General features: G+C 43.6%; 11 protein-coding genes across 11 annotated transcripts; 7 read left to right on the top strand and 4 right to left on the bottom strand.

Moving 5' to 3' along the window:
• Nucleotides 1–568: 568 nt before the first annotated feature.
• Nucleotides 569–3222, top strand: K450DRAFT_234521 (uncharacterized protein). The gene is made up of 12 exons (XM_051587935.1): nucleotides 569–988; nucleotides 1068–1077; nucleotides 1146–1262; nucleotides 1331–1351; nucleotides 1430–1717; nucleotides 1815–1861; nucleotides 1945–1971; nucleotides 2040–2058; nucleotides 2136–2210; nucleotides 2297–2447; nucleotides 2504–2712; nucleotides 2782–3222. Exons 1-12 carry the CDS (start codon nucleotides 674–676, stop codon nucleotides 3159–3161), a joined length of 1659 nt encoding a protein of 552 aa, XP_051446082.1. The 5' UTR covers nucleotides 569–673; the 3' UTR covers nucleotides 3162–3222.
• A 1-nt stretch (nucleotide 3223) lies between these two features.
• On the top strand, nucleotides 3224–5733 carry K450DRAFT_234523 (uncharacterized protein). The gene has a single exon (XM_051587936.1). The coding sequence runs from the start codon at nucleotides 3404–3406 to the stop codon at nucleotides 5561–5563; it is 2160 nt and encodes a 719-aa protein (XP_051446083.1). The 5' UTR covers nucleotides 3224–3403; the 3' UTR covers nucleotides 5564–5733.
• A 518-nt stretch (nucleotides 5734–6251) lies between these two features.
• K450DRAFT_234524 (uncharacterized protein) lies at nucleotides 6252–8152 on the top strand. The gene is made up of 3 exons (XM_051587937.1): nucleotides 6252–6500; nucleotides 6563–6759; nucleotides 6863–8152. Exons 1-3 carry the CDS (start codon nucleotides 6378–6380, stop codon nucleotides 7983–7985), a joined length of 1443 nt encoding a protein of 480 aa, XP_051446084.1. The 5' UTR covers nucleotides 6252–6377; the 3' UTR covers nucleotides 7986–8152.
• Nucleotides 8153–8155: 3 nt separating this feature from the next.
• On the bottom strand, nucleotides 8156–9783 carry K450DRAFT_234531 (uncharacterized protein). Its single transcript, XM_051587938.1, has 10 exons — nucleotides 9701–9783; nucleotides 9602–9623; nucleotides 9503–9513; nucleotides 9307–9368; nucleotides 9139–9205; nucleotides 8998–9064; nucleotides 8916–8931; nucleotides 8786–8823; nucleotides 8479–8714; nucleotides 8156–8413 (listed from the first exon to the last, which is right to left on the bottom strand). The coding sequence occupies exons 1-10, from the start codon at nucleotides 9731–9733 to the stop codon at nucleotides 8327–8329; spliced, it is 639 nt and encodes a 212-aa protein (XP_051446085.1). The 5' UTR covers nucleotides 9734–9783; the 3' UTR covers nucleotides 8156–8326.
• Nucleotides 9784–9921: 138 nt separating this feature from the next.
• K450DRAFT_234534 (uncharacterized protein) lies at nucleotides 9922–11310 on the top strand. Its single transcript, XM_051587939.1, has 3 exons — nucleotides 9922–10135; nucleotides 10207–10299; nucleotides 10373–11310. Exons 1-3 carry the CDS (start codon nucleotides 9961–9963, stop codon nucleotides 11071–11073), a joined length of 969 nt encoding a protein of 322 aa, XP_051446086.1. The 5' UTR covers nucleotides 9922–9960; the 3' UTR covers nucleotides 11074–11310.
• A 64-nt stretch (nucleotides 11311–11374) lies between these two features.
• Nucleotides 11375–13651, bottom strand: K450DRAFT_270567 (uncharacterized protein; the record flags this gene model as incomplete). Its single annotated transcript, XM_051592970.1, has 6 exons — nucleotides 11375–11784; nucleotides 11859–12136; nucleotides 12221–12599; nucleotides 12668–13345; nucleotides 13424–13589; nucleotides 13646–13651. The coding sequence occupies 6 exons, from the start codon at nucleotides 13649–13651 to the stop codon at nucleotides 11375–11377; spliced, it is 1917 nt and encodes a 638-aa protein (XP_051446087.1).
• Nucleotides 13652–14736: 1085 nt separating this feature from the next.
• On the bottom strand, nucleotides 14737–15742 carry K450DRAFT_234540 (uncharacterized protein). The gene is made up of 2 exons (XM_051587940.1): nucleotides 15284–15742; nucleotides 14737–15185 (listed from the first exon to the last, which is right to left on the bottom strand). Exons 1-2 carry the CDS (start codon nucleotides 15571–15573, stop codon nucleotides 14936–14938), a joined length of 540 nt encoding a protein of 179 aa, XP_051446088.1. The 5' UTR covers nucleotides 15574–15742; the 3' UTR covers nucleotides 14737–14935.
• K450DRAFT_234543 (uncharacterized protein) lies at nucleotides 15609–17188 on the top strand. The gene has a single exon (XM_051587941.1). It carries the CDS (start codon nucleotides 15913–15915, stop codon nucleotides 17059–17061), a length of 1149 nt encoding a protein of 382 aa, XP_051446089.1. The 5' UTR covers nucleotides 15609–15912; the 3' UTR covers nucleotides 17062–17188.
• Nucleotides 17189–17392: 204 nt separating this feature from the next.
• K450DRAFT_234545 (uncharacterized protein) lies at nucleotides 17393–19014 on the top strand. Its single transcript, XM_051587942.1, has 2 exons — nucleotides 17393–18124; nucleotides 18192–19014. The coding sequence occupies exons 1-2, from the start codon at nucleotides 17764–17766 to the stop codon at nucleotides 18857–18859; spliced, it is 1029 nt and encodes a 342-aa protein (XP_051446090.1). The 5' UTR covers nucleotides 17393–17763; the 3' UTR covers nucleotides 18860–19014.
• A 422-nt stretch (nucleotides 19015–19436) lies between these two features.
• K450DRAFT_234551 (uncharacterized protein) lies at nucleotides 19437–21521 on the top strand. The gene is made up of 5 exons (XM_051587943.1): nucleotides 19437–19814; nucleotides 19934–20063; nucleotides 20155–20707; nucleotides 20781–20879; nucleotides 20953–21521. The coding sequence occupies exons 1-5, from the start codon at nucleotides 19498–19500 to the stop codon at nucleotides 21384–21386; spliced, it is 1533 nt and encodes a 510-aa protein (XP_051446091.1). The 5' UTR covers nucleotides 19437–19497; the 3' UTR covers nucleotides 21387–21521.
• Nucleotides 21522–22001: 480 nt separating this feature from the next.
• K450DRAFT_234556 (uncharacterized protein) lies at nucleotides 22002–23383 on the bottom strand. The gene is made up of 4 exons (XM_051587944.1): nucleotides 22933–23383; nucleotides 22670–22858; nucleotides 22484–22591; nucleotides 22002–22351 (listed from the first exon to the last, which is right to left on the bottom strand). Exons 1-4 carry the CDS (start codon nucleotides 23176–23178, stop codon nucleotides 22121–22123), a joined length of 774 nt encoding a protein of 257 aa, XP_051446092.1. The 5' UTR covers nucleotides 23179–23383; the 3' UTR covers nucleotides 22002–22120.
• Between the last annotated feature and the right edge of the window lie 242 nt (nucleotides 23384–23625).

A 23625-nucleotide genomic window follows, 5' to 3' on the forward strand; every position in this document is an offset into this window, starting at 1 on the left:
AAACCGCCTCCTTGTCGACCAAATAGACTTTGTTCGTTTCGTAACGCAAACACCTTGAAGTGCAGACACCCCTGAGGCGCAGCAGTAAAAATCGTGAAGACAAGCCGCTACTGAATTTTTGTCCCTTATTCATGACCGGACTTCTTTGCAGCTCTCGTTAGTCTGTATCCACTCAATTGTTGATATGCCTCGCTACAAAGTGATATGACGCTAACATCAAAGATCAATATGGAGTGCTATGTCTCATTCTGGCAACGGCAACACCGCCTCAGTCTGCATTTGCCATGCCGAAATACCCGACGAAAAACAACAACAAAAAAAAAAATATGGACAACCTTCGCATGAAGGTAGCCGATACATTTATCTTCCTTATTGGCCTGTCGATCCCCCGCCCCCCGTCGGCCGCATAACGCGTCGTGACGGTCAGGAGAACGTGGCGGTAACTCAGGTCTATGACTATCATGCAGTTCGGCCGGATTCCTTCCACCTGCTAGCAAAGGTAGCCATCCAGTGGCTACACCAATTTTGTAGCCTCCAATTTTTTTTGTATTTTTTTTTGGGGGGGGGGGGGAAACACTGCCAGGGCAGCGTGCCTTTTGCGCGTGACAGTCCGCCGACCTTGTAAAGAGCGATAGCTGGGCGGGCAATAGTGCCATTCCTCTATTCTTCAAAAATGAGCCTTGACCTTGACACCCTGAGCTTCCTTCTGTTAGGATCTATCAGTACTGTTGCGCTCTTGTCCATTCGTAACGCCAAAGGTCCTGATGTCCATCCACTTTTGCTCAACGCTCAAGCCGACCCCTCTCGCCTGCGACATGTGGGAGAGACCGCCATTTACAGATCTCGAATGCATCCTAATGGTTCGCCTTTGATGTTAACTATGGATCGCAATATTCGCACATTGCACGATCTCTTTGAACTAGGTGGCGCCAAATCTAATCTCAATGCTAAATTTCTTGGCAATTTTAATGGTTCCGCTGTTGTCTGGGTAGGTGTCCGTTTGCCGACCTGAGTTATTTGTTCTAGGCAACTGAAATCCCCTATTTTTTTTTTCTTTCTCGTATTAGCAAACGTATGGTATGTTAGCTTTAAAGGGTAATTTCAATTGCGTTTAAACTGGTGGCTGATGGTTAGTATGTTTGTAGATGAAGTCAAGAGAAGAGTTGACAACTTTCGATGCGGTTTGGCCACTTTTGCTAGCTTGACACCAAAGACAAACGATGCATCTTCTTTCGTGGGTGTTTTCGCAAAGTCATCGTCTGGTATGTGACACTCCCTGGTGGTTTTGTGATTTTATTACCACCGCTAACGTCTTTTTCGCGAAAATCAGAAACCTTTATTGCCGAGCAAGGTTTGTAAACTGCACCAAATTGTTTCCACGTGTATGACTTTGACTCATAATTATATCCATTACTTCTACGCCATACAGCTGCCAATTCTCATTCTTATGTCACCATCCCTATCGCTGCTAGCGCACGCACCACTTTCATATCTCATATTTTGAGTACAACCTCTTTGACGACTGTCGTTGTCGATAAGGAAACTCTGCCTATTTTACTTTCAGTCGCTGAAGGCACCTCGGTTAAATATGTCATTGTTGATGGAACTCCAAGCCATGCTGAGTTGGCTTCTGCCAACGAAAAGAATATCAAGTTGGAGGAATTTAAGAATGTTGAAGCCATCGGTGCTGCTCATCCTACCAGTCCCGTTGTTCCAGGTACGGCAGAAGGCGGGGGGGGGGATTCTATTGTTCAGTTCTTTGTAAGCTTGCGTGGATTCCGATTAGTGTTTGGCTAATTTACATTCCTACACAGAACCCGAGGACATTTGTAGCATATACTTCACCAAAGCATCTGGAAAGGTCAGTAAAAATGGACGAGGTATATAGTTGTATAAGGGTCAACTAATGTGGTTTTTGATTTCTCAAAAAAATCAACACTATAGAAAGCTGGTGTTGTATTGAAGCATAAGGTGAGAATCGTATATCTAAATTCTGTATTGGAAGGCGCATGCGCATTTATTAACCCTTTATATATTAGAATATTCTCGCCAATATCGGTAAGCTGTGGAATAGTCGGTGACCTGCTACCCAAGATCGCCAATATCAAATGACTCAACCTTATTTTTTGCTTCAGCTTCTTACATCGCAATTATGCCTCCTAATCAAAAAGTGACGGCAGCCGATCGCCTGATATACAGCTACCCTCTTGGTAGGTTCCCAGCAGCTAGACACATCTATGAGCGTCTGACTAACCGCCAATGTTTTCCTTTCTTGTCTCCCTCCTTTATTTAATAGGAAATGTCTTGAGTCGGGTACTCACTGGCATGCTCAGCTATGTTGGAGGTTCCATTGCATATGGATGTGAAATTGCTGAGGACGAAGAGGTCGTTGATATAACCAGACTCCAAACATGTGCACAGCAAGCCATGCCAACCATAATCGCCAGGTGAGTGGAAAGAGATTGTTAACATTACTCATGAACGATGCCTAACTTTCTGGCAGCGGATCACTGGCTTTTACCCAGATCAAAGATCGCATCGAGAGCCATTATGGCAACAGCTTCTTGTACAAGAGAGGCTATGAAGCAAAGAAACGTACTCTTCTCAACGAAGGACGTCTGGTGGTTGATAACAGATATGATATGCTTGTTTTCCGCGATATTAGACAAAAGACATTCGGCGGATCTCTTCGATTGGTTCTATTTGACAACAGTAAGTGACGCCAATTTCAATTCAAGTGCATCCAAAACTGGTGCTGACAGTCATATTCCCAATTTAAAGATGGCGACTTAGGAGATCTACCAACTTTTGTTCGCGTCGTACTCGGCGCTCAAGCCGTTCCAACCTACAGCCGAACTGAAGCATCGGGAACCATTACTGCGTCTATGTTCTTTGACTATGCAGCCAATCCTGCCAGCCGAGGTTCACCGACACCTTGTAATGAAGTCAAATTGATCGATTTACCCGAAGGCTATCTGGCTACAGACACACCCAATCCTCGAGGTGAAATCTGCGTACGTGGCAATAATGTATTTAGTGGATACTGGGGTGACTCCAACACTACCAGCGAAGTACTTGATGGTGATAAATGGTTCATGACTGGTGATATTGGTGAATGGCTGCCTAACGGTACGCTCAAGATTGTTGGAAGCAAAAAATAAAAAAACAAGAGGACTTTAATTTTCATTGTCACATTCCCCCCAAAAACAAGCCACTCAGCTGGTCCAGCTTACCAGGGCACCTTTTTTCTTTGTACGTGAGAGGACTGTCAGCGACATTTTCGACAAAAGCTAAATCACCTTTGCTTTTACATTACGGATTTCACACCTTACCGGCAGAGCACGTTTTCTAGCCCTCTTCTTAGCAGCCTTCATTTGCGTAGCATGCAAATATACTGCAACACATGATACCAAGGAGATTCAGAAATGGGTCTTCCATAGCACTGTTGGCTTTGCGATGCCCTAATAATAAGCCCTTGTACCATCCACATGCACCTAAATGGCTGCTTCACCCAGCTGATTGGCCACGCCGCACACTTCCATTACACCGGAGTATAACCAATATTGCTACTGTTGATCGAGATTCTACTTCAACATCATCAGTCAAACTGAATGAAAAGTCGTCAGCGAATGCTCGAACATCCATTCAGCAAGAATCTTCTGCTACCACCGATTTAAACACTCTTTTTCAAGACCAATTACTATTGGACCGAAAGTCAGTCAATAATTTACACACTACCGAAAACAATGCTGTAGCTTCGAATAGCCAACAAGACCAAGTTTTACTCGGCCAACATTTGCGACAGCTCATTGACCAGGGTCACTATCAAGAGGCTATCCAAGCACTGCTGGACAATGCTGCCAAGCACATTACAGCACCGTTCAAAATATCCAAAACCATCTATGACCATGCCTCCAAACTTCCTGTCACCGATATAATATCTGTTTTACAATCTGTTCATCCTGATAGCATCCATGGTAAACGATCACCCATTTGGAAAGCTACGCAGCATTATATCAACAAGCTGGACTTTCAGACGGCAAGGGATGTGTTTTTGTCTAGCAAGTATACCCACGTTGAACTGGAAGAAATGGTTCAATCGCACCTGGTCCGTCGTTTAGTATGGCAAGATGGATTCGACCTCAATCAAATGGTTCAGGATATTCACGATACTGTCCATGTATTGAAGCAACGGCAACGTTTGTGTAATGTTGTTCTGTCTCAATACTTAAAAACAGTCAACGCGAATGGAGCTCGAGCGGTTTTAGATAGCATGCAGCAACACAATATCTCCCCTACCAACGTCACCTACAATATTTTGATTCAACATGAACTTTTCGTTCAGGACGACCCTACCACTGCCAATGCATTGTACCAACAGTTGAATCGAGACGCTACATCAACTACTCCCGCTCTTTGCAACAGCTTTTTAAAATATCATCTATCAAAGCAAAACTGGGTCGAGGCAGAGCGCTGGTTGGATATTGCGTTGGAAAACTCGACGCCGAAGGCCATCAACCGGTTTACGTCTGGTATTCTTGCCTACGCGTTGGCAAGCAATCCTGATAGTACGTCTATTGCATCGATTGCCGAGCGTATGGTGACACACCCAGCATTTAAAGACAACATCGACGACGACGCGGTTTACAACAGCTATCTTACGTTTCTACTTCGACATAATCGCATTGGCATCGCCACGCAGTTGATTCAACAATATTCCCACCAGCTTCCTCGACCATTGTCCATATGCACTTGCAACTTACACCTTCATGCAATCACCATGTCAGGCGATATTAAGGAAGCTCGCAACATGTTGGATAAGATGATTCATGGCCAAGACAGCTACCCCCAACCGGACGTCATATCATTTGCCACCGTGATCAACGGCTATGTTTTGCGCAATCCTGACGGCGTTCCTGATATCAACACGGCAAACTCCATGGTCAAAGACATGGTTCACCTTGGCATCCAACCGAATACGGTGGTCCATAGTATCCTTCTTCAAGGGCTTCTTACAACCGACTTTTCAGACATCTCACAAGCTCGATCTCTATTTAATACCATTGTCGAACACCAATCTTCCGATACAAGCCAAAAGCAGACTGTGTCTATGACTATTTTGTACAATACTATGATGAATGGCTATTTCATTCATTATCGGATGAAGAACCATAATACGATTCCTCGAGAAGTCTACACACTTTTGCGACAAGGAAGGCGACAAAAAGTCCCATTCACAACATCGACTTTGAACATTTGGGTCAGAGGCCTCGCCAAGATGTACGGAGACATTAGATCTGCGGAATCCATGTTCAAAGTATTTGAAGATATGGGAGTCCGAGCCGACCAACGCACAATGTGGTATCTCATTGATACGACTGTGAAAAAGCGACGTTGGGACGATGCTCATCGTTGGATCATGTACGCTCGCGACAATGACATTCCGCTTACTGGTCACGGCTTACAACGACATTTAGAACTTGTTGAAGATATGATGCAGAAGAAAGCAAAGCAAACCTGGCAATACTCTTTAGAACAATCCAATATAGACTCGGTAGACTAACCCCTCACTCTTTTTCCAACGGAGCAGCCTGTATTTAAAGGGTCAGTTTTTAGCCCTGATTTCTTCCCTTCCCTTCCCCTCTACTACCTTACCCTTGTACCATATTTGCATGCTTTGATCATTTCATTCCTGTACAAATACAAAAATGCAAAACTTCGTCACGATAACCGGATGTGGTGGTGAATACTGGGACGTTTTTTTGGAGTCATGTCTTTTTGGAATCGAAACAAGCATCTGTAAATAGACAGTATGTGGGGTGTTTTGTACCTGCTGCTGAAGAAGTTTTTTTTTTTTGATCCACATCACAAAATAGGGCTCGGGCACATCAATTTGAAATATTTCTGGCGGCTTGCTTTGCGGCCAGCTACCTTTTTGGGGTGCGTCGGCTTAGCTGACAGTCCGCCTGCAGTGTAATCGATCCAGCTTGATGGATAAACAAGTCCTTTGATAGGTAAAATAGCTAATAGCCAAACTAACATGTTTGTGTTGATTTACAGCGTCAAAAGTAAGACATCGAGTGGTGAGAAACCGCTAAACCTACGTCAAAGGCTGGGTTGGGGGGATGGAAATTTTGACTTGACTACTTCCAAAACTTGATTATCAAACGTGCATTATGATTGGACACGATAACGATATCCATATTCTTATCTCTACGGACAAAATTATGAGGGCACGGCTATTTTTTCATGTGCTATCACGCCGGCCATTCTTTTCATTCTTACTCTTTCCCTCTTTCATTACCGGACTCACCTTTACTTTGTTCATCAAACAAAGGAAATGAACTTATAATTGAACCTATTTTTTACAACTCCACATGAACTCTTCGTGTTCAACGTTTCTAGTCATTTCAGGCGGATCCGCTTGCAATCACATTTGTGATGTATTCGGTCGAAATGTATCTTTTGTGCTTGGTATCAGCGACAATGGAGGCTCAACCGTATGTTTCTCAATTTTGCTTTGCCCTGTATCGTGACTGAGGTACTTATCAATCGTTTGCAGAGCGAATTATTGAGGGTTTTAGGCGGGCCTTCAATTGGTGATCTACGATCCCGCCTCATCAGACTGATGGATGTGCATCATGGTGACGCTGCCGAACACACTGCTATTCGAGATCTCCTGAGCTATCGATTGCCTTCTGAAGGCGACGAGTACATCATCAAGGAGGAATGGGCCACTATTGTTGAAGGGCATCACAGGTAAAAAAAAAAAAAATATAATCAAATTGGCATACCTAAAGCTCGCCCTATATTCTATATTTATAACATGCCGCCAAACTCGTTTGTTTTTTTTAACTTGCAGATTATGGACTCCTATTACCGTGGAGAAAAGAGAGACGATACGAGGCTTTCTCACCATGTTTGACTATGAACTCCTCAAGAGAGCCAACAAACGATTCAACTTTCGCAATGGAAGTATTGGCAATTTCTTCCTCACCGGGGCTAGACTGTTCTTTGGTTCATTAGAAGCCGCTATTTTTCTATTCTCGGCCATCACTGGCATTAAGGAGAGCATGAGGGTCATACCGGTCATTAACACCAATCAAACAGCTACCATCAGTGCAGTTCTAGAAAATGGTGATACCTTACAGGGTCAATGCGAAATATCTCATCCTCCATCCACCGGCTGTTCCGCTCGTAAACGCATCGGCAATCCAATCGACTTGTTTTCACCAGAAGCCGCCCTTTTTGATAACCCACCAATCGAGGACTACTATAATGGAAATCTTGTTTTCTCCAAACAGGCTTGTCAGCAACTGAACTCTCGGATACGACGTATTTACTATATGAATGAATTCGGTCAAGAAATATACCCCATCGCCAATGCCAAATTCTTTGACGCTATCAAATCCAAGTCCACCTTGGTATACTCTATTGGCTCTCTGTACACTTCTATCATCCCGTGCCTCATTTTGCGCGGAGTCGGCGCCGCCATATCTCAGTCGTCCAGTCTAAACCAAAAAATTCTAATCCTCAACGGCAGTAACGATCGTGAGACAGAAGGGTACAACGCCATTGACTTCATTCGTGCCATCACGAGCGCACTAAATGAAAGCCAGCTAATTGATGCTAGAAGAAAGTTTTACGAGTGTCTTAACACGGAACGACCTCCATCGCCTACCAGTATTACGGATTCGCTGCCAGTTTCCCAGGAATATTACCCTCCCGTCAGTCTACCCAATACTCCTCCAGGCTATCCTCCATTTCCAAATCACCTTTTCTCCGCTAGCCCTCCTTCTCGATACATGACGCATCTCATTTACCTCAGCAACAGTGAGATCCACGTAGACGTACCATCTATAGAAGAAATGGGAATCCAGTGTATCATGGTCAACGGCACAGTACTTTCCGATGGAAAGCCTGCGTTTGATTCCGATGTATTGGATATCGCCATGAAAGAGATAACAAATACATCTTCATGTTAATAACTTACCACATCCCCAGAAAGATGTGGTTGCCGTACTTGCTTTTTTTCATTTCATTTGCTTTTTTTTTTGGATTTTTTTTTCTGTTGCATAGTATTTTTTTCTAAAAATTAAAAATAAAAGAAAAAAGAAACAATATCAACATGGTAAAGATATAGAACGACAGAGTTAAGAGAAACGTAGTATTACTGTGGAATTACAATGGGATAGAAATAAAACGATGTCTACAGACAGAAATTATAAGCAACAAAAACAAGTCAATAATTAAGTATCATTCTGTTTCATTCTTGTTGTTAGTTGTACATCGGCTGTGCTTGCAGTATGAAGAAGAGGGTCAAACTTTAGCAACAACCACCACCGCCACCAGCAGATCCGGTTGCAGGTAATGATGAGCCTCCCTGAAGTGGGCCGAGCTTAACACCGTTGGACTAATCGATGGAGGAACGGGTTCAGTTTGAGCCACAGAAGAGGGGGGCATAGATTTAGAACTCACCTGATTTGAAACGTCGAACACTCCAGTCTTGATCTTGTTATAGATGTCTTCAGTGGTCTTTACAAAGGCCTCTTCCACATTATTCGCAGCCTTTGCTGAAGTTTCCAAGTAAAAAAGATCATTCTCTCCAGCAAATCGCTCGGCTTCCTCACGTGTAACTTGTCTCTTGCTTTCCAAGTCGCTCTTGTTGCCCAAAACCATGATGGATGTATTGGGATTGGCATGTTTACGAACATCTAGGTCAATCTCAAATATTCAGCGTCTTGAGGCTGTGCATTAACTTTCCCCCACGGATGTACCGCCTTACCTTCCAGCCACGTTACAAGATGATCGAACGTTTCTCGTCTAAGAAAAGGAGTGAGGTGTTAGATGTGAGTGAAGCAGCTTTGGCTTTAAGTTTACTAGCCGTAAGGGGCCTTCCGGTTGTAAAGCATTACCTAGTGATATCAAAAACTGGAATCGACATTAGCATGTGTTGATGTCACACAGAAATTGACCATGAAGTCATTAACAACGTACCCAACAAAGCACCAGCAGCACCTCTATAGTAACTCCTTGTTATACTACGAAACGACTCTTGGCCCGCCTGAACAACCATCGATACAAGATTAGTACGCCTGCCTACTCGACGCAGTGAGGTATTACCAAAACACAGCTTACGGTATCCCAAATCTGTAATTTGATTTGTTTTCCATCGACAGTGACAAAACGAGTTCCAAATTCAACACTAATAAAAAGATATCCACATGTTAACAAAACCTTAATGAAATGAAACAAAAAAGCATATGGCTCGCTACAGGCCGCCCTCATTCAGTTGACAATACATACCCAATGGTTAAGTCGTGTGCAGGTTGAAATCGCTTGTCGGTGAACTGCAGCAAAAGACATGACTAGAATGCATCGGTAAGTATATGAAAGACAAGAACGTCGACCTAGGCGATATTTCTCGAGGCTGAGTGCGATCGAATTACAACACATGGCAGTAGCCGCAGTGCATCTAGCTCGAAAAGTAAAATAGAAGTACCTTTCCTACACCTTTTTCCCCAAAACGTGCACATGGCAATTCACATCGTTAATATAAACCTTTGGTAACCATCACACCAAGATCTGGCTTGAAACTTACCAGTATCTCCGATAATGACATACTACAACGGCAGAAATACAAGGTACTGTTAGCTATGAAAGTTGCGCAATGCAGTCGACCTTATGGCGTGGTATATACCTTGATGATATAATCGTAATTGTAGTTAGACATGTGTACAAGACCCACAGACGACGAGGAGTGGTTCCACAGCTGGGGGCAAGGGAACAAAAAAGGGCAGAGCGGTCATTGCAATTTTTAGGTATTTCAAGCAATCAATTCAACTATTGCATTTTGTGGTTACATCACTCTCAAGCAAAGCGTACCAGCCCACGTAACGTACCTGCTACCTACGGGTCTCTTTCGAAACACCACCTTTTATCACAACTTGCTAGCAAACGATGCCTGCTACCACGTCCATTGCACCCACCACGACTGTCACTGTACACCCTCTGGTTCTTTTATCTGTCACCGATCACTATAATCGTGCAGCAAAAGACTCCAAGAAGCGCGTTGTAGGTGTTCTTCTAGGTCAAAGCAAGGGCAAATCAGTCAACGTAGCCAACAGTTTTGCAGGTATGGCGATCGAACCAAGTTTATGTATTTGGAGAATTTAACGTCACTCATGTATGATTCCTTCGTTACAGTCCCATTTGAAGAAGATGACAAGGATCCTAGCGTGTGGTACTTGGACCACAACTATGTTGAAGCTATGAACGACATGTTCAAGAAGGTTAATGGTGAGTGAAATTGAAATTGTGATATTTGAATACAAGCTCATTGTATGTGTTAAACGACTTTCTTCACTATTAGCAAAGGAAAAAATGATCGGATGGTACCACAGTGGCCCAAAGTTACGTGCCTCTGACCTCGAGATTAATGAACTCTTCAAACGCTATACACCCAACCCTGTCCTTGTCATTGTCGATGTCAAGCCCAAGGACATCAGTATTCCCACCGATGCTTACTTTGCCATTGAGGAAATCAAAGACGACGGTACAGCAACACAAAAGACATTCTTGCATGTCCCATCAGAAATTGAGGCGGAGGAAGCAGAAGAAATTGGTGTAGAACATTTGCTTAGAGACATCAAAGATAATGCCGTCGGTACTCTGTCAACGCGAGTCACAGATCAATTGAATTCAGTCAAGGGTTTGCAAACGCGGCTCGAAGATATAAGGGACTACCTTCAAAAAGTCGTTGCAGGCCAGCTTCCAGTCAACCATCAAATTATTTACAACTTGCAAGACATATTTAATTTGCTGCCCAATCTTCAAACTCAGGAAATGGTCAGATCATTTAGCGTAAAGACCAATGACCAACTTCTCGTCATCTACCTCTCAAGTTTGATCCGAGCTGTCATTGCACTTCACAATCTCATAAACAACAAGATTGAAAACCTCAAGAGCGAGAGTCTTACGAACGGAGAAGAGCAAAAGGAAGAAACGAAAGAAGGAGAGAAGAAGTCGGAAGACAAGAAGGAAGAGGACAAGGCTAAGGAGGAAACAAAGTAGAGCCCAAACCATTATCATGATGTACTTGTATAAAATCAATGAACCCAATTTCTACAGCAAAGCCCAGGTGAAGCAAATGATAGCTCTCCTTTTTTTTTTTTCCGTTGTTGAACATGAGCAGTGTGTGTACTTGAGAGTTTTAAGCGTCTCTCTATTGTTTATTAATTGGTATGCCTTGGTTATTGGGTAAAATCAGTATAGCAGTTAGCAATTGCTTAGGCAAATATACTGGAGTATACTTTTTTTTTTCTTTTTTTTTATTTAATCTCGCTAAATAGTGTGAGGAAATCATCGAGAGTAACTACATGTTATGCAACAACAAAACACTGGCGGACCAGGCAGGGAAAGTGAAATTGAAGGTATTTCCGCCAGCGATATTGAAAGTGGATGTTTTGGGCACCACATTTTTGGGTGAGGCAGCGCTATTGGTGTCATTGACGCCACCGCTTAACACAATCGATACACCTTGGCTGTGTACACGACTACCTTTGAGGTTGATGGAGGCGGTTTGAGACGAGCTGCCGTAATTGGCCACCTTCAGGAACACTTGCTTTGTTGAATTTTTGGAACCTGCCACCCAGTACAAAGGACCAAGGTTGCCATTAGCAGCATCGACTTGAAGAATCATATCGGCACGATTGGCAGACCACATTTGCTGCACGTAATAAGACGGAGTTCCCCATACCTGCTCAGTATTGAATCCAATGAGATCTATAAGAGTAGCATGTTAATTCATATCGGTACAGTAGCTTGTATTTTTTTCGTCTATAGTGGCTAAAAATTACCTGGGTTCCACTGAGCTTGGCCGTCGCGAGTGAAAGTTGGGGCATAAGCGGCAAATTGAACAAGGTCGGAATTACGCTCTAATCCAGAAGCAAACACAGCATCGGCTACGGCAGCTTGCACGTTGGCTGGTGATGTGCCACAGCATCCATTAATGTTGGTAGCATATTCACCAACCATGATGGTGGTGCCGTTTCTTGGGTGGTTGTCGTACTTGTTGTAATCAGCAACCATATCTGGCCCACTCAGATAGTAATGGTCATCTAAAGTCTCCATGGGCCTTCATAATTAGATGGAAAAGATAGGATGTTCATTAGCACATAACAGAGCTTGAAAAAGCCGTTGTCCTCTTTTTCATACTCACGAAGAAGTTTCACCACCAGTGGCGATGATTTGAAGTTTAGGATAAGCTTTCTTGATAGCAGTATACCAGGCTTTGTACCGATAATCATAAGTGGTACTGAAGAAGTCCTCGTTACCGACTTCAACGTATTTGAGGTCAAAAGGTTCTGCGTGGCCATGGCTTGCACGAAGTGCGCCATACTTTGTTTTGGTAGAGCCCATGACATACTCCAGTTCATTGAGCGTATCTTGCACATAAGGACCAAGGTCAGCTTCTGCAATGCTCTTCTGATCTAAGGAATAACCCGCCCAGACAGCCAGAACAGGTTCCATGTTAAGATCTTCGCACATTTCCAAGTATTCTAGAAGCCCTTGGCCATCTGTGTTCATGTATCCCCAATCTTCGATACTATTTTCAGTAACATGAAAATAGAAGATGATCTTTTTGAAGCAAATATCAGTTTCTTACCTCCAAGGCGACCAGGGCGAGTTTCAATAGGACCTATGGTTTCATTCCACTTCCATCTTGATTGAGCGTTAACACCCTCAATATTGTTTCCTCCAGGGAAACGGAAGAATGAAGGCTTGGTGTCTGCCAGAATCTGTCCGAGATCGGTGCGTAAGCCGTTTGCCCTGTTTTTGAATGTAGGAGGGAAAAGTGAGATGACATCAAACCAGATGGAGCCTGAAGCATTGGTGGAGGAGGTACTGATGACAAAGACATTATCAGTCGTGGTAGTTTTCACAGATGGAGCTAGCTCGATAGTATATTTCTTGAAGCTTGAGCCGATAGATGGTACGGTCGCCTTTGCAAGCACAGTACCAGAAGATGATTCAATGGAAACTGTCAATGGGCCAGTGTATTTACTAGATTTTGCAAAGAATGAGGCCATGTATTTTTCGCCAGGCTGGATCCTTATGCCTTCCCAGCCTTCGTTGGAGAATCCTGCTCTACCACCTTGTTTAACCTGGGTAATATCCAGCCGTAAGGTATGAGTAAGCACATCATTGAGAGGCACCGCACTGTCGAGCTTGATAGTGGATGAAGAACCGCCACCATTGACAGATGAGTAGTGTGCCAAATCAGGAGCGCCACCGGTGTCATTCATTTGAAAAGCTCTATTCCTGATCATTTCAGCGTAGATGCCTGGTGTAGAGATTGGATGAATGGGTTTGCTTACGTAGAAAAAATACGATGTAGAGTCTATATAAGAATTTCACATACCTCCATCGCCAGAATGATTGATGTCCTCATACATGTATCCGTACAATGTGGGAAAACTGACATTGCCAGCTATGTCTTGTCGAATGGTCAATGAAATGTTAGCTTGGACTGTGTTGATCCATGCTAAGCCGAAGGAAGATACGAGGCCGAGAGCTAAAGTAGAGTACTGTGGACATAATCAATTGAGCGTTCTCATTGTCTCAGAAGCATATAGGGACATACCTTCATTCTATTACGAGATAGGGTACCTTGTGAATGAAGGTAAATTGAGTTGTGATGTCTGAAGCCGGCCAAACATTCCCAGACTATTTATCTGTTTAGCTCACCCGCTAGTGATGAACGAACCTTTGTCATGTACCTGCACCTTCGGGATATTGCTTGCATAACATTTCGAGGTCGTAATATACACACAACCTTCTTTTCGCCTTATAGCTAGGATGACTTGCCTATGAGAGAATGTATTATTTCACTCCACCGTAGATTTACCCCGGAAAAGGAATGCATCGTAATTGTCCGCGTTGTACAAAGTGCATGTAGCTAAATACGAGTAGATCCAAATGCTATATTCATTGATATACGGGGGATATGCAGAAGTATAGGGAAGCGCCGGTTCACACAAATTCGGATTAAATACCTTTTGTGTATAATCCCTAGTGAATTTAACAGACAACATTCTATGCTTAGCGATTTCACGCCTCGGTACAGGCCGATCTCAATGTGAATATTTAGCGGGCGTATGCTGCCCAGTGCTTGGGATCGACATCCCCGTCACGTAGAAAAATATAAATCAAATGGATACATGCTGTATGACCGACATCTGCTTCTCACGACGGAAAATTCATGAGTGTAATTCCTCCATAGTGCCGCTACCTTGGTTTATTCTAATCAAATTATTCCGCGGCTACATAAAGTTCCTCACGTAATGCAACATAAGCAATCCGAGTATCCTAAAAACATGCAATACCTTACAGTCCCGCCAAACGCGGTTCACGACTTGCTAGCAAGTTTATTCCCAAAAAAAAAAAAAAAAATCATGACATGCGCAAAAAAACAAAGTGGACGGCGACAGGCATTTCCAAATGGAATGGCCATATCATGCCCACTGAAGAAATAAAGCATTAAAAATGACTACAAAAAAAATGTCTATGTATTCGCCACCACTATGCTCATTGATTCTTCTCCTTCTCAGCAGTCTTCTCGCTAACTTCCACAGTGTTTCTGCTCTGTAGTTGGTTGTTGATCATACGATACATTAGAGCACAGGTCATGAGGACAGCACTCCAAGCCTGGGCTTCAATGGGTTTGAGAACGTGATGTTCCATGCCTTGTGGGAAAAGCTCCTCAGATGTACTCAACATGTAGAAAAGAGCAACAACGAATGATGCCTTGAGATCAACGCCAGGAGCGAGCAAGACACGAGGAGTGGAGAAGGACCATGTGTGTTGAGTAAGACGGAATGCATCTACAACGGAATAAATAGTTGAATATCTAGAAACCTAGATCACCTAACAATCAACATCTCGCTTGCTTACCTGCCCAAATACCACCTCCTCCACCGCAAAGGGTACCGCACAAGAGCATGGCTACATACTTGCCGGGTCCAATGTCACCCAGTCTAACACCATCAACACCGATTTTAGCAACCGCAACACCACGCAAAACACCATCTGCAACGATAAGAATGGGCTGCAGAAGGGCTTGAGGAATAGCGTTAAGGAGGGAGAAAAAGTACTCGTTGGAGAATGTCAGGAAGTAGACTCCACTAGTAAAATAGCGCAAAAGCAACGTATTAGTTCTGATCGGCTTTTCATGTTCCTGAATTTTGTTTCACCCGTGAATCAATCGCTCGCCTGGGCTTACCCATAAACCGCCCAAAAAGCATCGTTGCGCAAGATACCAACTGGTTCACCTCTCAAGAGACAGACGGTAGAACCACCACCAGCAGCCATCATTATGATAGCGAACAAACCCTGGAACCAACCAATACGGACATGGTTCTCCTTGAGGATATTTCTATAAGCTTGGGAGACTTGAACAGCGTGCAAGAAAGACAAAAGCGAAATGGAGCTGATGTAGGGAAGAGGGATGGGGAGGGTCAGCTCCGTCAGATAGAACACAGTGGACACAACGAGATCAGTTATAGATGCCATTGCAAGAACCCGGCTTGAAGATACCGCCCTCGCCTCTCAGATAAAAGTTTAAAAACGTCCTGTAATTTTATTGGTTGGTCAGCATCCGAGAATCACCAGACTCTAGATCACGCGCGGTACAGGTGTTTGGAATTCACAGTTGGATGGACATTGCATTGCTCTCAAAGGAGCGTAGGTTGGATGTCATTAGTGCCAATACCTGTCACGTCAAGGATATAGTAGAGAGTACACTTTCTAACTTTGTCCACTTTCCAAAACCCGGCTTACGGCATTGAAGTTCCAGGGCTGACGCAAATGGTTCCGAACTTTTAGGCGGCCGCCGAGAAGTCACGGGACTGCATGTACAGGTATGAAGACGGTCGAATTTATCCGTGCTATGCAGGTATATATAAGCTATATGGTGAGTTTTCATCCATTATCCACAACACTAAAGAAAAGATGTCTCCTTCAAATAACGCTGCATGGCTAGAAGAAAAATTGGCCAAACCCTTGACTGTCAAGCCTGCCCCTTATACTCCTCCAGGTGCCAATGAGATCGTTGTCAAGAACCACGCCGTAGCCATCAACCCTGTGGATGCTTTTATTCAAACCAGAGGTGATGTAGTCTTTGACTGGATCAAGTACCCTACGGTTATTGGTGTTGATTTGGCTGGTGAGGTTGTCGAAGTTGGTAGTGAAACAGCATCGCGCTTCAAGATTGGTGACAGAGTCACTGGCGCGGGTTTGGGCACCATACCAGAACGCAACACCCCTGTGGAAGGAGCTTTCCAAAACTACACGGTTGTCCTTGCTGACTTGGCCACCAAAATCCCGGAATCCTTAAGTTACGCGCAGGCATCTGTACTTCCATTGTGTTTGGCTACTGCTGCCACTGGTCTTTTCGTCGAGGAATATCTTGGCTTGCAACTTCCAACAGAGCCTGCTCAACCATCCACTGGAAAGGCTCTTGTCATATGGGGAGGCTCCACAAGCGTTGGAAGCAATGCCATTCAATTGGCTGTCGCTGCAGGTTACGAAGTGTTCACAACTGCTTCACCTAAAAATTTCAATTACGTGAAGAGTCTCGGTGCCAGCCAAGCCTTCGACTACAATGATGAAAATGTGGTTCAGAAAATGATCGACGTTTTGAAGGACAAGGAACTCGCTGGTGCTATGGCCATTGGAATGAACTCTCTCCATCCTTGTGCCACTATCCTGAGCAAGACTAAAGGAGCAAAATTCGTTGCCGACGTTATGGCCCCATCTGTAACGACCCCTATTCCAGAAGAATTAGGTGTAACTAGCAAATTTGTATTCGGCTCTAATCTGAAAAACGATGGCGTTGGTAAAGCTGTATTCCATACCTTCCTCGAAAAGGGTTTGGAATCTGGAAAGTTCATTGCTGCCCCAGAGGCTGAAATCGTTGGTCATGGTCTCGAGAGTATTCAGCTCGGATTCGATACTTTGTTGAAGGGCGTATCAGCAAAGAAGATCGTAATTACTTTATAGTAGTTAACCCATGAGCCACGACTGACTGTTTCTATTCCCTTGTGTTAAATCTTTATATCTTGATGCTGTAGGAAATTCATGTTGTAACAAAAATGAAATAAAGAAATAGGTATATTTTTGAAAAAAAAAAAAAGGTTTTTTACCGAAAGCTAGCTAAGATAAAATCATGACCACCCAACGATTCATTGTGTCGGGTATCCTCAGGACATTTCCTTTTCCGGGATTGTCAAAAGCACGGTCATGACGTCAACGTTCTTTCTGTTCTTCCAGATCAAATTACAGAATAATTAAAAAAAAAAATTAAACACGTATAGGTTGTCTGAAATGGAACTGACAAAGCAAACTATATATCATGCTACAAGATTATTAAACAAGTGAAGCAATGAGACAATACCATAGACCGAATGCAAGACGCTTTGTAAGTAATATTGCAAAAAGAACATTTCGAGTTCTTAATGCTTTTGATGATAGGTGGAAAGAAAATTGAACGAAATATCAACATCAAAAGGTATATTTGCGTGGACTGAATGGAAGTGACTGAAGTGACTAATGAAAAGCGTAAATGAATGGCGATCAAACGAGGGACTCAGTCACTCCCATGCTGTCCATAGTCTATCATTTCTTCGGATCATGCAAATATAATTTTATACCCCCCGGCCCTATTCACGTCAAATTATACTATCCGTCCTATTTTTCTCACCCATGCCATCACTAAGAGTTTTGTCCAAAGATCAAGTTGATCTCCTTTTGCAGCGATCAAGCAATCCCAATGTTTCGTCAGAGCTTGAGATCATCAACCTTATGGCTGAGATCTTTTCTGCCTACAGCTTTTCACCGGAAAAGGTGCAATCGCCACATAGAGTTACCATTCAGACTCCAAACCACACTGTGCTCTATATGCCATCGCGTGTAGACGGTATGGGTACCGCGATGAAGGTGGTGAGTGTTCCCAAGAACGGCAAAGGAGGATTGCCTTCAAATATTTTGGTCTTGGACGAAGAAACCGGCAACCTTCGTGCAGTGGTGAATGCCGCAGCGTTGACGGCTATCCGCACAGCGGCAGGCAAGTCGGGAAAGAGCTTTATGAAGATGATTGAAATGACTTACTGACATTTCTATATAACATGAAGGCTCTGCACTGGCCACTAAGCTTCTCGCATCCCCCAATGCATCTAATTTGGTGGTGTTTGGAGCGGGAGCACAAGCTATTGCACATGTTGACTTACTCGTAGCTGTACGGCCATCCATCCGCCACGTTCATGTGTGGAATCGATCCAAGGAACGTCTGGAGCCCGTTCTTATCTTGTTGCGTGAGAAGCATCCATGCATCACCTTCACCGGTTTGGTCGGCCAAGATACAACTCTGGAGGAAGCTGTTCGAAACGCACACATCATATGCACATGCACCAATAGCTATGTACCCATTTTCGACGGCCACTGGGTCCAGCCGGGAACTCACATCAACAGTGTCGGCTCGTATACGCTTGACATGGAGGAAATCGATCAAACAACCGTTGGTCTTCCGCGCAAAATTGTCGTAGACTCTCGAGACGCTTGTAAGATAGAAGCTGGAGAGCACGTTAGAGCTGTCAACGAAGGCCAGCGCAACCCTGACACAGATTGGGTGGAAGTTGGCGCCTTGGTCAAGCACCCCGAGCTCATCAAGCAGGTCAGAGAAACGGAAGATGATGTTACTATATTCAAAAGTGTCGGTGTTAGTGCTCAAGACGTTGCCATTGCTGAAATGATTGTGAGGCGAGCAGAGAAAGACAACATTGGACAGATGGTAGAAAACTAGAAGATTTCGTATATAATCGATTTTTATTGCATAAATTTGACATGAAATGATAGCTAATGCTACAAAGTTAAAACAAATGAAGATGGGTGTATACATCCTAATTGTTTTCACTCTAAAGCTAAAAGTTCACCTACTGGAAAAGAAATAATCGTATTAGTACGATTGATCTTTCAACACAAATAACAAGTCATTGGACGCAAGGACAAGGACATGTTCATGGTAGATTCGAAGAGACTCAGAATAGTTGCGTTCGCATCAGTCGTCTCTCTTCCATTTTTAAAGAGGCACGAAGTCAGTGCTTGACTCTAAATGCATCTCATCACCACTTCTTCTCACTACATGAAATGTGTCTTGCCTAGCGTCACTGTCGAGATGAGCTCTTACCTTGGAAAAATTAGTTGCTGAACGGTTAAAAAATGGGTTAAACAATGTCAACAGCGAAGCTTTTTTATAACGAGGGCCAGAAGAAAAATTTTTGGGGCTTTTTTTGGGGACTGTCTTTTCTACCACTGCTCAGATTTTGGAAATTCAAAGCCCGGCAAGAGCCACTGAACAATGCTTCCAAACCCTTTTTCTTCTGTAGCTCTTTTACCAAAGTCTCCTTCCATTTTTGAAGAGGTTGAGGTCGCTCACAAGCCATGTTTCTCGATCCATACTTTGACCAGGCTGGAAAGGTGATGGAGATGCCACCAGACCATCTTAAGATTGTCTTCTCCATCTTCATGACTTACCCGTATGCCTACTTGTATAACCGGCTGCCCAATAATCCAAATATCAAGCACTTGTATTCCATTGTTTTGACATGCGTTACGATGCTCTGGTTTCACCGAATATATGAAGGTTTTGCACATATCATCATCAGCTCTATCATCACGTTGGTTGTTACGAAATATTACAAGGATAAGCGTATGCCATGGGTTAACTTTGTTTTGCTCATGATTCATATGTCTATAAGGTAGGAGACATCATACCACCATCATTTGGGGTACATTAGGCGATAGCACGTGTTACGTAACTGAGGTCTTGACTGGGGGGCATTATGGTTTTAGATACTAACCTTTCTGCAAAACATAGTCACATCCAGCGCCAACGACAAGGTCACCTTGGCGACGATCAGTTTGATCATACGGGTCCTCAAATGGTATTGGTCATAAAACTGACTTCTTTTGCGTTCAACGTGTTTGACGCTACCCAACCTTCCGAGGTCAGTATTTTTTATTTTTTTTTGCTCAGCGAGATCTACCTCCGACAGCCCCTGGAAAACATTCACCCTAAATCTGTTCAAATGTTCTCAGAAATTGACTGACTACAACAAGACAATGATGGTCCGAGAGTTCCCGAGCCTTATTGAGTACTATGGATGGGTATTGTTCTTTGGTGGCTTTATTGCTGGTCCGGCCAACGAGTATATGGATTATAAGCGATTTGTGACTATGGAAGTCTTCCGAGATGCCAATGGAAAGATTGTTCGCCCCTCGGCCACCAAAGCTACCTTGAAACTTTTTGCTCAGGGGTTGTTTTTCATATTGATCTTGGCCACAGTTGCACCTCATTTCTCTTATTTCGAATGTTTAAAACCTTGGTACTTGGAAATGCCGTTCTGGAAGCGGTTCTTGTTCATTCAAGCCGCAGGTTTCTCTTCCCGTGTAAAGTACTATGCCGTTTGGCTTTTGGCAGAAGGCGCATGTGTACTTTGTGGTCTTGGATTCAATGGATATGATAAGGATGGCAAGGCTCGGTGGAACAGAGTCAGTAACATTCGTCCTTTCACCTATGAGACGGGTGAAAGTATCAAGGTGTTGTTGGAATCTTGGAATATGCGTACCAATGTGTGGTTGAAAAACTATGGTAGGATGATCAGATGTATTGTCAATCTTACCCTTTTTCTTTTCGTATTGACTTTTTTTTTTTCGTGTTTTAGTGTATTTGAGAGTTTCTAAGGGTAAACCAGGATTTGGTGCGACGGTCGCTACCTTTGCCACATCTGCTCTATGGCATGGGTTCCATCCTGGATACTACTGTAAGTGATGCCACTCTTTTCTGCACACCTAAAGACGAAAAAAGCTAATCATGGTTCAACCTATAACTTTTAGTAACGTTCGTATCAGGATCATTGGTGCAGAATGTAGCCAAGAAGTTGCGTCGTCTAGTGCGACCCTTCTTCTTTACACCCGACTTGAAACATCCTCTTCCAACAAAGCGCATCTACGATCTTTATGGATACATTGCCTCGCAGTCCTCCATTAACATGATTGCTGGACCTTTTCTGGTTCTAGAACTGAATGGATCTCTTCGTGTATGGAAATCAGTTTACTTTTACGTTCATGTAGCCGTCTTTGTCATTGAAGGCCTGTTTGCCGCTGGACTGGGTAAGAAGTTGAAAGAAGTTCAAAAGACGAGAGCAGAAAAGGCGGGCGTCCAGCTGCAGGAGATCAAACCTCGCGATGACAAGGTGATTGTCAGTGAAGTAGGCGTGGAGTTTGCCGATGAAGGCGGCGTTAGAGTCGGCAAGAAGAAGCTTCAATAGGTAGCCTCATCTACATAGCATCATTACTTAAATTACTATCATCGACATATAGAATATTATACACCGTGTCAATGAAAACTGTTAAACCCAGGTTACTCAATCCTAAAATGGGCAATTAGACTTCAGTTTGCGTAGTTCGAAAGGCATCACCATAAAGGAAATGTCTAGCGGAGACCCTGCATGCTGCCATTTTCGATAAAACAATGGCTGGCCCACTAAGACATCAAAGAAAGCGTCACATTTATAATTTTGGATCTTTCACAAGAAAAAAAAAAGAAGAAGAAGGTATACAAATGAAAATAATGCTCCATGCTGAGCGGCCTGGATCGACCTTCTATCCACCAAAAGAAACAGGACATGAACAATTGTGAGAAGACATTAGAAGAAGATCATAAAGAAGAAAAAAAACCATTAAAAATAAGTGTGGTGTTGCTATAGAAGGTAGGGGTAGGCGGCAAAAGGGAAACGTTACTTGTCTTCCATCCAGTATCTCATAATATGGATGACAAAAAATGTATACAGCTGGGCTTGACGAAGCATAGAGATACGAAATAACCAAAAATGAGTATGACTGACCGGAGGCTGCTTCTTGATAGAAAACGACAGTAGGTCAAGGTAAACGTGTGAGAGTGATATAGATAAGGTGGGGCTAAAATACTTGCGGCCAGAAAAAATATGTAACAGTCTGGCAGGGGCAGAGAGGGGATAATGAGAATAAAAACGCGTGTTCAGCCCTATTTCTTTTCACTGCCTTTGCCTGGGGCGCCTTGTGAATTCCAATATTGGCTTGGGCCAATGTTGTACTGTTGTTGCTGACTCTGACTTGGTGGATACATTTGACTATCATTTGGTTGAGACTGTTGATACTGCGTATACTGTGGTGTTGTCATGTAGTTTGGCGGCATGGGAGGATATTGGCCATACGACATGTTCATTTGATAAGCGGCATTATTCGGGTTATGTATCTGGGAAAAGAGTTTAATTTAGTAACAGTAGGAAATGGGATCTGCCACCTTTGGCATGGAACACACGCCATTGCTAAGCTATGCCACTCTTCACACCCCTGTCTCCAGAGGATGCTCTCTCCAACATCTTACCTTACGGTCATCTCTGTACAAACCGTCACCTGAATTATCCACTTGCGCGGTCGTTTCACTATAAGATGCCGATGGTGGTGCGGCTTGAGAAGCAGACGATCTTGGTTGCTGTAAACGGGAAGTGGAGCGGTCAGTATCAAAGAGTGGAGCACGCGTGAAAACACACTATCAAAATGAAGGACTCACTGGTGAAGGGGGTTCTGCAGAAGCGGAAGGGACGTCTGGAGCATTTAAGCACGACTGAATCAAGTTCTTTCCTTCAGGTTTAGTTACTAGTGGCTGCAGTTTTGGCGTTGTAAACGTATAGACAAGTCCTGTTTCGGATACTACCAAAAGCAGCACCTGAGTTCCTGTCAGAGTGGACAGTTCATATGCCTGCAAAACTCCAGTCGTTAGTTACAAAAGTGCTATTGCACCGAGTCTTGCACGAGGGGGCTTCATGTCATCACCTTCTTCATAATACCAGCTTTTCGTTTCGAGAATGTAATGTGTCTCCTTGATTTGTCTTCAATGAACTCAATCTTGATCTTGCGACGTCCCGTACGCTTTTCGGGTTTTGAGTCTCCGTCGTCACTGTCATCTTCATCCAGTCCAAGGTCTTCGTGTTTCTGTATTCGTTCATCTATCGTCATTCTTCGTCCTCCTTGAGGCGAAACGTTCTGTCCGATCTGTGTCGGTTGGTTCAGCTGACTCATGCCCACAAAAGTCTGCGGGTGAGAGTATGTATTTGGATAGTTCGATGACTGAATGATGGGCAATTGGATAGAGAGAAGATAGGAGAGAGAGAGAGAAGGGAGGAGAGAAAAAAGAGAAAGAAAGCGATTAGACAGTAGGTAGCGTTTTAGGGAAAATAGGATGGGCCAAGCTTGTAGGAAAGTTCTAAAGTCTTTTTTTTTTTTTTTTTTTCTCGCTGGATGATGATGGCTCGCAAAAAGTACACAACAGTTTACCCCCCGCGCACACACAATACACATGCGCTACGTCTATTGGGGATCAAGCCGACAAAGATGATAAGAGGAGAAGCGACTTGCGAGGGTGGCGCCGTGTGAATCCCTCCCCCGTTCAGTTCCCCTTGTTTAAACTACCGCATATCCTTGTATACATTTTCTTGCCATGCCTATTTTTGATCCCTGGTGAACGAG

The sequence above is a fragment of the Umbelopsis ramanniana genome (assembly GCF_025399195.1).
Source record: "Umbelopsis ramanniana AG unplaced genomic scaffold K450scaffold_17, whole genome shotgun sequence".
Lineage (NCBI taxonomy): Eukaryota > Fungi > Mucoromycota > Umbelopsidomycetes > Umbelopsidales > Umbelopsidaceae > Umbelopsis > Umbelopsis ramanniana.

Bases quoted from the DNA above. Each gene is read 5' to 3' on its own strand.
- K450DRAFT_234521 (XM_051587935.1), top strand. From the start codon at position 674: ATGAGCCTTGACCTTGACACCCTGAGCTTCCTTCTGTTAGGATCTATC. The intron at 1,862-1,944 runs GTCAGTAAAAAT...TCAACACTATAG, and splicing joins TCACCAAAGCATCTGGAAAG to AAAGCTGGTGTTGTATTGAA. The intron at 2,448-2,503 runs GTGAGTGGAAAG...ACTTTCTGGCAG, and splicing joins ATGCCAACCATAATCGCCAG to CGGATCACTGGCTTTTACCC.
- K450DRAFT_234523 (XM_051587936.1), top strand. From the start codon at position 3,404: ATGATACCAAGGAGATTCAGAAATGGGTCTTCCATAGCACTGTTGGCT.
- K450DRAFT_234524 (XM_051587937.1), top strand. From the start codon at position 6,378: ATGAACTCTTCGTGTTCAACGTTTCTAGTCATTTCAGGCGGATCCGCT. The intron at 6,501-6,562 runs GTATGTTTCTCA...AATCGTTTGCAG, and splicing joins GCGACAATGGAGGCTCAACC to AGCGAATTATTGAGGGTTTT. The intron at 6,760-6,862 runs GTAAAAAAAAAA...TTTAACTTGCAG, and splicing joins ATTGTTGAAGGGCATCACAG to ATTATGGACTCCTATTACCG.
- K450DRAFT_234531 (XM_051587938.1), bottom strand. From the start codon at position 9,733: ATGTCTAACTACAATTACGATTATATCATCAAG. The intron at 9,065-9,138 runs GTAAGCTGTGTT...ATGGTTGTTCAG, and splicing joins AATTACAGATTTGGGATACC to GCGGGCCAAGAGTCGTTTCG. The intron at 8,715-8,785 runs GTAAGGCGGTAC...AGATTGACCTAG, and splicing joins TCTTGTAACGTGGCTGGAAG to ATGTTCGTAAACATGCCAAT.
- K450DRAFT_234534 (XM_051587939.1), top strand. From the start codon at position 9,961: ATGCCTGCTACCACGTCCATTGCACCCACCACGACTGTCACTGTACAC. The intron at 10,136-10,206 runs GTATGGCGATCG...CCTTCGTTACAG, and splicing joins CGTAGCCAACAGTTTTGCAG to TCCCATTTGAAGAAGATGAC. The intron at 10,300-10,372 runs GTGAGTGAAATT...CTTCACTATTAG, and splicing joins CATGTTCAAGAAGGTTAATG to CAAAGGAAAAAATGATCGGA.
- K450DRAFT_234540 (XM_051587940.1), bottom strand. From the start codon at position 15,573: ATGGCATCTATAACTGATCTCGTTGTGTCCACTGTGTTCTATCTGACG. The intron at 15,186-15,283 runs GTAAGCCCAGGC...CTATTTTACTAG, and splicing joins GCTTTTTGGGCGGTTTATGG to TGGAGTCTACTTCCTGACAT.
- K450DRAFT_234543 (XM_051587941.1), top strand. From the start codon at position 15,913: ATGTACAGGTATGAAGACGGTCGAATTTATCCGTGCTATGCAGGTATA.
- K450DRAFT_234545 (XM_051587942.1), top strand. From the start codon at position 17,764: ATGCCATCACTAAGAGTTTTGTCCAAAGATCAAGTTGATCTCCTTTTG. The intron at 18,125-18,191 runs GCAAGTCGGGAA...TATAACATGAAG, and splicing joins GGCTATCCGCACAGCGGCAG to GCTCTGCACTGGCCACTAAG.
- K450DRAFT_234551 (XM_051587943.1), top strand. From the start codon at position 19,498: ATGTTTCTCGATCCATACTTTGACCAGGCTGGAAAGGTGATGGAGATG. The intron at 19,815-19,933 runs GTAGGAGACATC...TGCAAAACATAG, and splicing joins ATGATTCATATGTCTATAAG to TCACATCCAGCGCCAACGAC. The intron at 20,064-20,154 runs GTCAGTATTTTT...AAATGTTCTCAG, and splicing joins ACGCTACCCAACCTTCCGAG to AAATTGACTGACTACAACAA.
- K450DRAFT_234556 (XM_051587944.1), bottom strand. From the start codon at position 23,178: ATGAGTCAGCTGAACCAACCGACACAGATCGGACAGAACGTTTCGCCT. The intron at 22,859-22,932 runs GTGATGACATGA...GGAGTTTTGCAG, and splicing joins AAGCTGGTATTATGAAGAAG to GCATATGAACTGTCCACTCT. The intron at 22,352-22,483 runs GTAAGATGTTGG...CTCTTTTCCCAG, and splicing joins TGTACAGAGATGACCGTAAG to ATACATAACCCGAATAATGC.